The 15,533-nt window shown below is 36.1% G+C and overlaps 2 protein-coding genes across 2 annotated transcripts in view; both read left to right on the top strand.

Moving 5' to 3' along the window:
- Positions 1-15,533, top strand: part of LOC311080145 (basement membrane-specific heparan sulfate proteoglycan core protein-like) — a 176,373-nt gene that overhangs the window by 71,120 nt on the left and 89,720 nt on the right. Inside the window, exons 6-9 of the mRNA XM_084109916.1 lie at positions 6,571-6,825; positions 10,198-10,452; positions 10,557-10,847; positions 13,995-14,276. Of these exons, the coding sequence (XP_083966042.1) occupies positions 6,571-6,825; positions 10,198-10,452; positions 10,557-10,847; positions 13,995-14,276 (1,083 nt within the window). The remainder of the gene's footprint in view (positions 1-6,570; positions 6,826-10,197; positions 10,453-10,556; positions 10,848-13,994; positions 14,277-15,533) is intronic.
- LOC311078915 (Fc receptor-like protein 5) overlaps positions 1-15,533 on the top strand; it is a gene marked incomplete at its 5' end in the record, with an annotated part of 87,885 nt that overhangs the window by 55,173 nt on the left and 17,179 nt on the right. The window lies entirely within an intron of this gene.

Below are 15,533 nucleotides of genomic sequence, written 5' to 3' on the forward strand. Positions count from 1 at the left end.
ATGTCACCCATTCGGTGGAATGGCTCATATATTGACTGTTGCTGGAGATTGTTTTGTTGTGTATCTTGTACCAGGAAAGCTGCATGTGTTAAGTGAGCAAATTATTGTTTTATGTGTTATTTTTAATGTTTATTGCACATATCCACAAATGCATGATGATGCACTGTAAAATAGGTGATGATTTATTTGTATTTTTTTTTCTTTTTTTTGTAAAAAAAAAAAAACACTGCTAATATCTGAGATATGTGGTGACAAATAAACGGGTTATTCCCAAATATCTACTGACCAAGTCTCTTTCCGGACACCCTGTGGAGGGTTTCAAACTTAACCGCCAATTTACCTAAAGATGATTGTGCTTTCAACAGCCAACCTATTTTATATATACATACACACACACACACACACACACACACACACACACACACACACACACACACACACACACACACACACACACACACACACACACACACACACACACACACACACACACACACACACATACATACATATACAAGGCCTAATAAAAGAGTTGAGCTCATAGTTGTGGTTTGACTTCTGCTCTGTTTCTGCTCTGTGGTTTTAACCAGAGTAGTGGAAACTTTTATGCACAATCTGCATCTTTAGTTTCATAAACCTCAAATTATCATCACAAGATCAAAGATTCAAAGAATGTCTGGGTCATTTTCATTGACAGAAATCCAAAACCATGTTAATTCTTCTCTAAAAGGAGGGCAGTGAGAAAGGGTTGTCTAGAAGTGATGAGAGATGTCACTTCGTAACTACCCTTTCCCACTATATCCTTTTAGAGAATACATAAACATGGTTTTAACCCTCTAATGGCATGAATTTTGTGAGGGAAAAAAATTCACCCCATTTTTTTGGGAGCTTGGGGGTCCCTGATAATATATTCATCATAAAATGTGTCCAGCCAATCACAAAGTAGTTTAAATTACATGGTTGCTAGGGTGTTCTGGGTGGTTGCTAGGGTATTCTGGCTGGTTGCTATGCTGTTAGGCGGTTGCTATGGTGTTCTGGGTGGTTGCTATGCTGTTAGGCGGTTGCTATGGTGTTCTGTGTGGTTGCTAGGTGGTTTCTAAGGAATTTTGGGCGGTTGATATGCTGTTAGGCGGTTGCTAGGGTGTTCTGGGTGGTTGCTATGGTGTTGCTAGATGGTTGCTAAGGAATTTTGGGTGGTTGCTATGCTGTTAGGTGGTTGCTAGGGTGTTCTGGGTGGTTGCTATGGTGTTGCTAGGCAGTTGCTAAGGAATTTTTGGTGTTTGCTAGGGTGTTCCTGGCGGTTGCACAAAACACATACATACAGTAACTCACTCACACACACACACACACACACGCACACACACGCACAGACACGCTCACTAACTCACACACACTCACACATGCACACACACTAACTTGCTCACACACACTCATTTCACCGAACAGACATGTCAGCTGATTTTAGCTTTTTTTATTTTTATTTTTTATTATTATTATTATTATTAAAACAAAAATAATAAGTAAAGGAGCAGTGTGAGGTCCAAAAAGGTAGTTTGCTGCCTGAGATCAACATCATGCCATCTTGTTGTGGACAATTATCAGTTCATTTGTACTTATGAGTTCATATTGAGTCTCTGATAATTTGAAATGAATATAGTAAAAGATAAGTGAAATATTTTATAATGAATATCTTTGTTTACTTTCGTAGAAACAATCACACTGGGCTTTAAATGTTGACAAATTGCTGCAAATTATGTGAAATAGGATGAAAACACTTTCATGACGAAGATTTTTATCTCATATTACAGAAATAATGTTTTTAATAAAATAAAAAAGGATGGAAAATATGCAGATTCTGCCAGGATTTAATGACATTAGATTACTTGTTTATTCAATCCTCATGTAAAACAAGCTTTATTAAACAAACAAGCTATTTCAAATGCATCCACTTTATCAGCAACAGGGATTGTGATGTTGACTGCAGATCGCTGGTCGACAGCTTGTGTGTTTCAGGGTCCTAATGTTCTCCAGATTCAGGGTCTGTTAACACACATTAAGGAAACTTTTTAAAGGTCAGGACTCATTTTCCAAAAGGCCCTATTAACTTTATTAACTTACTACTACTAACCCTAACCCTAACTTAAAGAAGCTCTGGCCTTTTGTGATTCTGTTTCTCCAACATCTCTTCAGCTCCATCGAGTCGAGGCCTGTTATACTGAGAGCCGAAGCGCTGAGGAACAGAAAACACCTTTGACCAGCAGCATTTTAGTTTTTATGGAACGACACTTTATGATATAAAAGGCTGTATATTTCATTCACTGATATGTTGTAGAGTTACATTAGACACACATTAGATGTCACGTGGTGATTTCACTTTAATCACTGTCTGTCTTCTATGTGTGACTGTGAACGAACACAATAACAGTGAGAACAATCTCCATCAGAACTGATCTGGAAAATATGATTTTAAGTAGATGAACAGAGCTGTGACAACTGGAATAAATTAGTAGCTAAATATCTTAGACTGGATCTCTCTTTTCTTTATCTGTGTATTTCTGTGTGTAGTTTTGTCTCCTCCTCCCTCGTCTCTTCTTTCTAACACAGGAAGTGTGTGTTTTAACACTCAGCGCTGTTAACACAGTCTATTAATGTGACAGTATGGGCTCCAGTGCACTGCCTCTCATCTGTGAGTATAAGATCATATTCTTTACTATCTTCTGTTTTCTGTTCCTAATGCATTGTATTCAGCTGAAGATGGGATATAATAATGAGTGTTGTGTAGGAGAGTCTATGAACCCACAGTCTCACTGCTTATTGTATTATTTATTGATCAGATTCAATGTGATGTTACGGGTTGATCAGATAAAGAGGTTTATGATGCATTTATCTGTGTGATGATGCGTGTGAAAGATGGAGGCAATGTGTACATGTACTTTTGCTTAGTTTTGTTGTAACATCTTTCCTCCCATTTCAAGTAGTTGAGATAAATCAGATGTATTTGTGTTGATGTGTGTTAGTGTTGAATGATGCTGTATCTTTAAATAATCTCTCCATCAGAGACTCAGAGAGTTTGAGAACAGAGACCGAACACACACTCATCTTCTCTATCACTTCTCTTTCTCTCTGACTCTCTTATTGAGAAATAACTGCAAAATGAATTTGGCCAATTAAATTTCATTTTTTCAAACAAACAGTTTATCAAACAAAGTAGAGCTTTTCTCAGAACTAACTTCTCTTTTCTGAGACACGTTTCAGTTTTTTTTAACCAGTTCGCCTGAACTTCATATTTAGTTGTTGTGTGATGTCAGTTCACACGTGTGTCAGAATAACCACAGGTTTCCAGATCAAGTTCATGACGTCGACATATGAACATGTTCCACCAATGCTTGACAATCAGAAAGCGTCTCAGACTTTTGTTGTCCTTTTAATCATATTTATTTATTCATATTTTGCAAAGCTAATACATTTTATTTCGACAAATGTCTTGATTGAAAACTGTACATGAGATTTATTTATTTCAATAGCAAATATATTGATACATGTTTAATGTGGTTTAAGGGCTTTTTCACACTAGTTTGTTTGAGAGACTGCGAGCGGTGAACACATTAACATACTGTGGTCTGAATATGGTTTGTTTTTGGGTCCTTTTAGGAGGAACTGAGATCATTTAGTGTTGACATATGAATTATTTCTGCCGAGGCGAGAGCTCTTGAAGTGCTGAAACACACGAGGTGTGAAAATACTCTTAGACCAGAAGCACGAGGTCACTTGCAGCAGCTTTTCTTTCTGGTTGTGGTTAATTTCAGCTGTAGGCACTATATCCACATTATTTTACTATAAAGTCACAATTACAGGTGTGCACAAATATTCAAAACTGTTATTTCTTTTCAAAAAAAGAAAATACAAAAAATACAAAAAAGTAAAATTCGAAGTGAATCCATGATAAATCCCCCCCCCCCCCAAAAAAATAAATACAATTAAAATTAATTAAATTAAAGTGTACTATATGTGAAGCACACTAAGTGTCCAAATTATTTTTGCAGCCACTATAAAGTCACAATGAAGTTGACGGTGCCGACGTCAAACAGGAAGTGATGTCGTGTGTCTCAAACACTTTGACCTGATTTGGTTCTGAAGCTTGTTCTGTTCCAGTGAAGAATCATTGATGTGAAACGTTAATCACATTAATGTTAATATTTAAAAGTGTCTTTATTCATAAAGTGTATCTTTATGTACTGTGATGTAATGCATTGTAGTGATGTGAAAGGTGCATGATTCTATATTATTTATACATGTTTAATAGTGTCTTAGAGTTAGGAACATGTTATACAGGCAAAATTCAATAGGGAGCAAAAATAAATAAAAACTTTTTAAAAAAAAACACAAAACAAGAGAACAAGAAGAACTATGAAGACAGTTACAGAAATACACTGACATCACATTTATTGATGAGTATAATGGCATATAATGTTGTACGTTGTGAAGCTCAGTGGTTCAAACTGCTGCTTTATTGTTGAGCATCAGTGAATCAGTGAATCAAACAGTGAATCAGTGAATCAAACAGTTAATCAGTGAATCAAACAGTGAATCAGTGAATCAAACAGTGAATCAGTGAATCAAACAGTTAATCAGTGAATCAAACAGTGAATCAGTGAATCAAACAGTGAATCTGTGAATCAAACAGTGAATCAGTGAATCAAACAGTGAATCGGTGAATCAAACAGTGAATCACTGAATCGACTCTCGTATCAGTTCAAGAGTCCTGTGACGTCATCGTGTGTGTGATGATGTTAAATGCTGGACAATAATCCATCAGTTCTCCTGAATGAGCATCACAACAGAAAAACACTTTCAGTTCATGTAGAATAAACTCTAGACATGTTTCAGTGTGTGATTTACATTGTGTTGAATGAATGGAAAAGCTTCATATCTGTTTCTTCTGCTTTTAGTGCTGATGTCCCTCGTTCACTCTGGACTCAGTCAAGGTACTGTCCGTTACTGCAGTACATTTGAGTTTTTAACTAATGTGAATTGTGTTGTAGTAGTTTATTTGTCTTCATGTCTACATCAGGATCCCACATTTGTCTGTTTGCTGATGTTTTATGTCCATGTTTTGCATATTTCACAGAATCATCTGACTGTAGTTCCTTATGCTGCAAAACATTGCAGAAATCTGCTATTTATTCAATCAATCAAACAGTCTTGCAGTTGTAAAGTAGTTCAGTCAGACACTGATTTCAAAAGATCATTTTATTTGCATGTTTCTGAGTTTTTGCTGCAATATTAATTATTGACTGTGTGTCATTAAGATCTTCAATGCTTAGCTTTATTCATTCAGTGTGGTTTGGTTGAAGGGCTGGAAGAGAAAAGGGCTTGAGAACAGACAGACTGAAGTTAGTAAGTTCAGTTCAGATCTTTAAACACTCAGACTGTAAACAGCATCATCTACTGGTCAGAACTGGAAGAGCAATAATACAAAGGACATGCAGACTGGATACATACACTACTGGTCAAAAGTTTTAGATCGGTAAGACTTTTTATGTTTTTAAAATAAGTCTCTTCAGCTCACCAAGGCTGCATTTATTTGATAAACAATTCAAAAAACAAACAAAACAAAAAAACAGTAATATTGTGAAATTGTGACTGTTTTCTATTTTAATACATTTTAAAATGTAATTTATTCCTCAGATGAAAGCTGAATTTTCAGCATCATTACTCCAGTCTTCAGTGTCACATGATCCTTCAGAAAGTATTCTAATATGATGATTTTATGCTCAAGAAACATTCATTATTATTATCAATGTTGAAAACAGTTGTGTACATTTTTTTTCCCAAAATTATTTGATGAATATAAAGTTCAAAAGAACAGCATTTATTTAAAATAGAATATTTTCTAACATTATAAATGTCTTTAATGTAACTTTTGATCAGTTTAACTCATCCTTGATGAATAAAAGTATTGATTTATTTTATTTCAAATAAAATTCAAATTCTTACTGACCCCAAACTTTTGAACGGTAGTGTTTAATGTTACAAAAGCTTTAGATTTCAGATAAATGCTGTTCTTTTGAACTTTCTATTCATCATAGCATCATGAAATAAAAATGTAAAAAAAACTGTTTTCAACATTGATAATAATCATAAATGTTTCTTGAGCATCAAATCATCATATTAGAGTGATTTCTGAAGGATCATGTGACACTGAAGACTGGAGTAATGATGCTGAAAATTCAGCTTTGATCACAGGAATAAATTACACTTTACTGTATATTCACACAGAAAACATGTTTTAAATTGTAATAATATTTCACAATATTACTGTTTTTGTTTGTATTTTTAATCAAATAAATGCAGCCTTGGTGAGCAGAAGAGACTTCTTTTAAACACATTAAAAATCTTACCGATCTAAAATACATTACAAAAAAATACATACATTTTTGTTGTAATCATTACAATTTACAAGCAAACTAGATTTTTAATTTAAGTGTTTTTATCCTGATGAAGTTTTGAGTTCATGACAGTGATCTTGATACTGTGATGCTTTTCAATATTTACTTCTGTGTTTCTCAGTGAAACCTGTAGTGAAGGTGAAGCCAGATCAGCGTGTGTTCAGAGGAGAGACAGTCACTCTCACATGTGACACACAGAGAGGAGACATTCAGAGATACAGCTGGATTAGACATGGAGACACTGACTATACATATACATCAACAGCAGAGTTCAGTTTCACAGCTGATGTGTCTCTCAGTGGTGAATACAGGTGTAGTGGAGAGAGATCAGGCTCACACACAGACTTCAGTGATGCTGTTACACTGACTGTATCAGGTGAGTCTTCATATTCACATCTGTTTATTGATCATCACTTATAATTTTCAACCACATCTGTTCTTATAAGAGGACTGACAATTCACTTTTTAGTAATTATTCAGTAACTGCACACGTCTTCTGTGTGTGTGTGTGTGTGTGTGTGTGTGTGTGTGTGTGTGTGTGTGTGTGTGTGTGTGTGTGTGTGTGTGTGTGTGCATCAACCTCTCTTTAAACGCAAGAGTGTGTGTGTGTGTGTGTGTGTGTGTGCATCAACCTCTCTTTAAACGCAAGAGTGTGTGTGTGTGTGTGTGCATCATCCTCCCTTTGAATGCAAGAGTGTGTGTGTGTGTGTGTGTGTGTGAGAGTGTGTGTTCATTATCCTACCTTTGAACGCAAGTGTGTGTGTGTGTGTGTGTGTGAGAGTGTGTGTGAGAGTGTGTGTGTGTGCATCATCCTCCCTTTGAATGCAAGAGTGTGTGTGTGAGTGAGAGTGTGTCTGTGTGTGAGAGTGTGTGTGCGTGTGCATCATCCTCCGTTTGGAGGCAAGTGTGTGTGTGGCGGTTTTGGTTTATTATAAAATCATGTAAATTGTGACTTTCCAGTGTTATAGGCGTCTCCATCTTTAATTTATGTGCGTCTCCATCTTTGATATTTAGTCACTGTCACTATGGTTACAGGAGATATTCATGAGTGTCATGAGAATAGAAAAGGACTCGAGCGACTGAGTTCAGTTCTGATAAGTTTTGGACTGAAGTCAGAGAGAATGACGTGATTTACAGATTATTAGTGTTGAAGTCAAAACCACAAACCCAGACCAGAGTGTTTTCACAGATTACACATTTTTGTTCTAAGAACGTTTTTAAAACATTTTGGTTTGGTGATGGAAACTTTAAAGTGTCCATTTTTCTTAGTGCTAGTGGAGCTTTTCTTTTTTTCTTTTTTTGGGGGGAGTATAGTAAAGGATAGTTTGATGTTCCTGAAATATTCTTTTCACCTCATTTGTATTAACAACTCAAAAGTCCTCCTCAAAAAACTTTACTAATTAATCCAATGGAGAAAGTTATAGTGACGTGATACACAGCAAAATCCTCAGTGTTGAATGAACTCGATGTCTAAATGGGTCCAAGAGTGTTAAAGATGAAGAAACTACAGTTTTTGTGCTAATTTTTGAGAACATTATTAAAGACCGGATAACATTGAACAAACATTTACTGGAAGAATTTTTGTTCATAACTTTGAGAGATCCTTAACGTTAGCCAAAGTTATGATAACGTTCCCTGTTAGCTGGTTATGGTTGTGGTAAAAGTATATTCATCATAAAGGCTCAACACAAAATGCACACATCCAGCGGGCAAAACAAACTCAGTGAGGATCTCGACCACAGAAACTGCCAAAGGGAAGAGAAAGTTTCACACACCAGCTCCAATAATAGAAACATGTATTTCATGTTCTCAATGGCCATTAGACTCGACACTCGAAAACATGAAATACATATATTTACATTATTTTGTAACTGTGTAACAAACTGGTTTGCCAACTTTCTCTTCCTTTTTGCAAGAGTATATTTATCATCATATGACCAAGACCAGTGTAATGTATCTCTGTCACAGAATGGCTCCATGAACTAAATCCCTCTGGAAACCGTTGGTCAAATGCTTTGCTCAAAGACACAATAGTGATGGTTAACAGTTCATTCACTGCAGGGTTTATACCAGCAACATTCCCATTTACAACCAGCGTTTACAACCGAAGGTCCTTCTGAACAATCAGTTTTATTCCCTGAATATTATAGTACTACTATAGTACATGTCCAGAAAAACATATATTTTGTGCATGCAAATACCCTTATGATGAATACGATATTAAATAGCATAGCAAACAATGAAGTACCATGGTGCTTAAACACTCTACACACTCTACACACTGCACACACACTGCATTAGTATCGGTTGTTGGTATCAGAGCATTTTTATGAGTATGAATATGAGAGCGCAGTATCGGGCCGACACCAATACTGGTGTTAATATAGACCTTTCTCACTCGTGGTTATGGGCTCCAGAAAGGCCGCTGTGAGTAAGTTCAGTCACTCAGAGCTCATGGTGAACAACACACACACATTCTCAATCTCACAGATCATCAAATCCTGGAGTCACCGGCTGTGTCTCATTTCGAAGGCTGAATCCTCCGGAGGTCACATTTATCTGCCGCAAACGTCATGAGGCTCTTCATCTCAGTAAACTGACCATTACATTCCCATGAGGAAACTACAACAATTTACACTTCACTAGCAATAACGCTCAGTTTTATAATGGAGACTGTCCTGAAATAAGACGTTCTTTATGACGTATGCGGCCGATAAATGTGACGTCAAGAGGACGCAGCTTCGACACGAGACACAGATCCATGAAAACAGACGCTAAGAAGCAGAGAGTCGTTCAGATTGTACTATCATTATTATTTTAAACTTATCTATTAATCTTTAAACAGTTTTTTTATTACTGATTAAACTATTGAGAAGTATATTACTGTGAACAAGAATTATATTGTTTTTGATGTTTCCTATAAAATAAAGAAAGATTGACTGAACTAAAAACAGTCTGTGCTTGCAAATATAATATGGCTGAATAAGTTTATTATTTTGTTTAGCCTTTTTGCTTCAGCATTTGTTGTATGATGATATTTATCATATTTTATTTTTAATATTAAAAAAAGTTGAGGTTATTCGCTTATCCGTAAATTTACCTGGGTCTGTCACATAACCTGTTAAAACTCTGAACTATAAATATTCCCTGAAATTACCAGAACATCCCACTTCATGATTTTATGGTGAAATGTCTTATTTTTCAATTCACCTCGCACAACTTTCACCACTGTTGCATATTTCACTCAAAATGATGATATACACATTCTCTTACAGTGAGGTAAATTCTTTATTACAAATACAAGATAATACTTCCCAATAATGAATACTATGTAGCAGTCCTAGACGAGAAAATGGCGGCCACACACACACACTCTCTGAGCCACACACACACTCTCTGAGCATGTTCATCTCTGAGCTTGTCTTTAACATAATGCAAATGGCTCCGAAGCCAAATTAATTTGAGTTAATCAAATAAAATAAATCTCATAGATGACACTATTTACATTTTATGTTAGACTTATTAAATATATATGTATTATTCTTAATTAGATATATTTAAATAAAGTGAACACAATTTAAATGTGTCATACCTAAGAAGGGCTTGAATCATTTTTAAAGACAAACACTTCAAATCAAAATAAATTACACAGTTTACTGTACAAAAAAGAATGATAAAACAGAAGACTAGTGAAAGACATGATCAGTAACATAAATGAGCTCAACACTGCATCACTGTTCACTTCCAGATAAACCGATTCTGACTGTAACGCCCCAGAGTTCAGTGTTCACTGGAGACACAGTTACTCTCAGCTGTGACGTGGGAAGCTCAACTGGATGGAGGTTTCACTGGAGGAAAGACTCAAACTGGGAATCCAGTGATGATGCAGGAACTAAAACAATCAGTTCTGTGAGAGTCTCTGATGGAGGAACATACTGGTGTAGAGCACAGCGAGGAGAATACTACACACAGATCAGTAATGCAATAAAGATAACAGTGAGAGGTAAGTGCTCTTTTACTCTTTTACTCTGTAGATTTTTTTCAGTGAAAGCTAATTTTGAGTTTTAAAAGATTCAAACATGAAGTGTGTGTTTGCTCATTTCACAGTGAGACCCAAACCTGTAGTGAAGGTGAAGCCTGATGTTCGTGTGTTCAGAGGAGAGAGTGTCACTCTCACATGTGACATACAGGAGACAGGAGTCTGGAGGTACAGCTGGTATAAAGATCAAGATAACAGCAGAAGAACAGACCAGATCTATTACAGCGCAGGACAAGACCAGATCTATATAATCACATCTGTGGATTCGTCTCATGCTGGTCTGTACAGCTGTAGAGGAACTCTGACTGAAACCCCACAGTACTCAGAGATCAGTGATGGAGTTACACTGACAGTATCAGGTGAGTGTGTTCATCATTTCATCACTTTAACCTGAAGACATTGAGTAGAAAAGAGTTTACTTTGTCTCACACTCAGTCAGATTATGTTAGTTAAGAGTTTGTAATCATCTCTATATACAGTGACAGGCTGATTATGATCTCAGATCTTCTCAGAGTTCATTATAGAGAGCGGGGAACAGTCTAATACTTTTTGACTTTCTCAGTTTGTGTAAATTCACTCGGGGTTCAGAGTATTTATTTTTTCCACATTCATTTCCCACATGTCTAGTACAATTATGTGGTTTTGTTTAATTAATACAGTATATACCTTTTTTTTTTTTTTTCTTGATTTACCCCGAAAGAATGGAAGTGAAATGTGACAACATGCCCCATAGGTGGAGTACATGGTAACATGTTAACCTTAAAATGTTATCAGATCTAATTAAAAAATATACAAGTATACAAGACAAACTAAAATATGTTGTCAATAAAATACAATTATTGACTTTTTCATATAAAATAATGGCATTTTTTAATAATTAAAAATAAATATATATTTTTTAGATTTACAACAAACACCACATATCAGCTATACAGCATAGTACAAAACATAATAATAATTCATAATTTCTGAACTCTGACTCTGTCTTTATTCACCCTTTTCTCATGATTTCTCAATAGAATTGATAAAAGTGTAGAATAGAATATCATAGTTCTAATAGAGGCTCATTGTAACGCAGTGTGACAACATGCCCCGCCTGTACAACTGGGATTCAAACCCTGCTAGTGTCTTCTGCTGGTTAGATCAGCATTAAATAACTATCTCAACTGTTAAATAATAACCAGAGTTTCCCAATCCAATCTTTTTTCCCTCATTTAAAAAAAAAATTCTGTAAACACGGCATCGTCTCAAGAAATATCTGCGTACGCACGAAACCACTGAAACCGACTCAAAACGCTGTAGTTCACATGCCAGACCAGTGTGTGGCGCTGTAATTCTGCCACAGAGATACACTAAAAATGGAGAAGACTTGGAGCATGTGCATAAACCTGGTGCGCTGTATACAATAATAATAGGCTCAGTAGTTTCTTCTTTATTTTATTTATTTATTTTTACTATTAACTTTATTGAACAATATAAACAACCATAAATAGCCTGGTACAAAATATGAAAAGTCTCAGACAACAGACAAGCATCATAGCATGAGAAAGAAAATATGAAGAAATAAAGAAATAAAACAAAAATACATTCAAGTGAATAATACATAAAGAAATAAGAGGCTCAGCAGCTTCTGCAACACGAACACACCGCAGTTGTTTTTGCTCTTACGTGACGTAGTGGTGCGGTGATGATATCATTGTTTCACAAAATACACGGATTGGCTGTACACACGAAAACGCAAGTGTGTCGGTTTCAGATTTATCCACTCTGGGACCTTGTTTCAAAAAATAGCGGTTTCAGGCTCCCAAAACGCCGGATGCGTACGATTTACGTGTTACAACCAAGCGGCAACATTCTAATCTGAAAAATGAAGCCTACCCGGAAGTGCGAAAAACTGCAATACATCGAAAATCCGCTAGAGGCAGGTCCCAAAAGGGAGCAAATGTCCATAGCCCCTCATGTTAAAATGTCCGTTTTCACAGCATAAATTCATGTTTTTACAGGTTGGTCCCATGGACTTTTATTGTATTTTTCGATAGGTTCCGAGTGCCTGACAACTGTGAGGGGGGTGAATTTTTTTCTAACTCGTTAGTTTAGATCGTATTTAGATATAAAATGTATGACAAATAAGGGCGTGGTTAACTTTGATTGACAGCTTGATTGACAGCTGATAACGAGCATAGGCTGCGCCGAGTGGAATTCCTGAAATTTGACGTCTCGGCCATGATCTGACACAACACATCATACCACCTCTGTATCTGAACATTTGTATTGAAATATCGTACATAAAATGGGTTGCGTTCGTTGTAGTACTAACTTGTTAACTGTTCACATGAGTTTACCCGGATAGTACCTTGCAGGATACATAACTATAAGGTGTCTGAACATGCCTTTAAGAGACATACATGAACTTCACGTTGCAACTTACCAGCAAATTCAGATGGGTTGTACTCTTCAGCAGCTTTGCAGTGAATGTAGTAGCCATAGACTGTAAAAAGTAGCCTAGTCTGCCAGTCGATCTTGTAACGTTAGCTGAGGCTGCTTGGCTGAAGAGGCGGGTCCACCGGCCGGCTCAGTCTCACACAAAGCCCGCCCTTTTACCCATATATGGATTGGCCAGAAGGTGGGCGGGGTTAGGATTTCCCAAGATTTTCCAAGATGGCGCCGCCCATACCCCCCATAAACGGCCTCAAAACCATTCTTCAGAAAGTCTATGGGCGACGTCACAGACGCTTTGTCCATATTTTTTACAGTCTATGGTTACAACTAGCTCTGCGTTAGTTTGTGCCTCGCTCACCCCTATCCTCCAGACATGTTCAGTTCATTCATGAGCTGCTGCCCTTCAGATTATCCCCTTCCGGAACAAAAATATATGGGAATATACTGCAAAATATAATGCAATATATGGACATAATACATGTCCATATATGGGAAACTAGAGCTTATATTTTTCAATACACTGCAATATATGCATTGACCATATGGCGATATATTAATACCAGTAGCCGGCGGTGCATTTCACACCTAACCTTCAGTGGTGTCCCAGCTGAATTAATCCAGCTCTTAATACGCTTTTAGTAGTGTAGCGCACCGACTCTATAATTGTGAAATTGCGGTTTTATTTTGCACCGGCAGTTATAGGGTTAATGCGGTGAGTTTATATCTGCAATATTATATTACACATGCAGTACCATATCTGATCACATATACATCTATATATTATGAAGTGTATTACTGAATATTAAATTCCATACATTATGATATATTAGTAAATACATTGTAACTTTTTTTTTCAATATATGAAAAGCGGTAATTCCTTATGTATTATTCAATATATTGTAATATATTAACACAATATATTATTATGTATATGTTCAAATATACTGTTAAACCATTTAATATATTGATCATTTATAGGGAAATATATTTTCTTTTCATAAGGGTCTGCAGATTAATGAAACCAGCTGTTTGAGTCTCTTAGTTTGTGTTTCTGTCTTTCTTCTCAGGTTTACCCACATCTACAGTGACTGTGACACCAGACAGTCCTGTATTCACTGGAGAAACTGTCAATCTGAAGTGTGTGATAAAGTCTTATTACAACTGGAGATATGAGTGGCATAAAGACAGTGTAAAGTTACAGACGTCTGATCGTTACACTGTAAACAGAGGCACTCTCACTATCAGAGGAGCTACTGAGTCTGATCAGGGTCAGTACTGGTGTAAAGGACAGAGAGATGGAAGACCAAACTCATCAACATCAAGCTCTGCTGTTTCTCTCTCTGTGAAGGGTGAGTTGAACATCATTGTCCTCTTAAACTCTCTCTACATGATCATGATCACACAACCAATCGAGACACTGCAGGACGTTTGCCATTATATATTTTAAACAATAATATTTTAGTAAAAACCTAAAGTAATATTGACAAACTATATATCATTTGAAAGCTTGCTGACTGATTTTCAAAATAAATGACAGAGGATCAGTAATTTATCAATTTGCAACTAGAATATTTAATACGCATTAGGCATGTTCAGGCCTTTATTTTGAAATAGCTATGAACATGAAAAATCATGAAAGATTGGTAGAAACTCCTTTTCATGCCAACAGTTCAAAAGATAAAACCAATTAAATTGTATGAGGAAAAAAGGTCTGAAAAGGTTTTAAATATAATGAAACAAATGATGGATTATTGATATGTGATGTGGCGGCGTGAGCTGTAACGCACATATGTGTTTTTTATGTGTTTATTAGAGGTTGAATTCAAATCAAATACTGATAAACTGCCCATACTACTTCTCAATAGATGTCTACTTCATAAATTGTATGATCATTATGGAAATATATGGTTTAGATCACTCTAAACATGTATGGAAATGGAGGCGTCCTTATATGGTCATTAACAGAGCTTGGCTGTCATCTAGTGAAAAGGTTTGGTACTGCGCCCAAACTAAATCTCACTGAAAGCTCATTTTTTGAGACATCAACCTAAACTTTGGAACACAACTTGGCTTTGATTTTCTTTCAGTTTTAAAGTAAAACATGTTTTGTAAAAATATATATTTTATATAAATAATTATATTTTTTACATTATATACATTTTCCTAAACTCAAACTTCTATAACTTTTTTTTTTCACTTTCATGATTTTCACTTCTACAATAATCTTCCAAATGTCTTCTTTAAAACAAGAGCAGTCATAGGTCTATATTCCTAATCATTCTTGATTTACAACTATTTAAGTTTGGATAGTGATGTTCATGTCTCTGTGATAAAGAGGGGTGACAGTGAAGGGGTAATGTGGAGCTCAACTCTTTTCTTATGCACTTCTGTATCAGCCACATCTGTTCCAATAAGAGGACTGAAGCAATTATTTGAGTCATTTAAATGCTCATTTATTTGAGTCTTGAGGATCTGAATCTGTTGTTGTTCTCCTGCAGATCTAAAGCCGAAGCCTGAACTCACATCAGATCCTGCAGGAGCTGCACTGGCTGGAAACACAGTGACTTTGACCTGTCGCATGGATCCGTCCACTGGAAACTGGGACT

The sequence above is a fragment of the Abramis brama genome (assembly GCF_963993115.1).
Source record: "Abramis brama genome assembly, chromosome: 3".
Lineage (NCBI taxonomy): Eukaryota > Metazoa > Chordata > Actinopteri > Cypriniformes > Leuciscidae > Abramis > Abramis brama.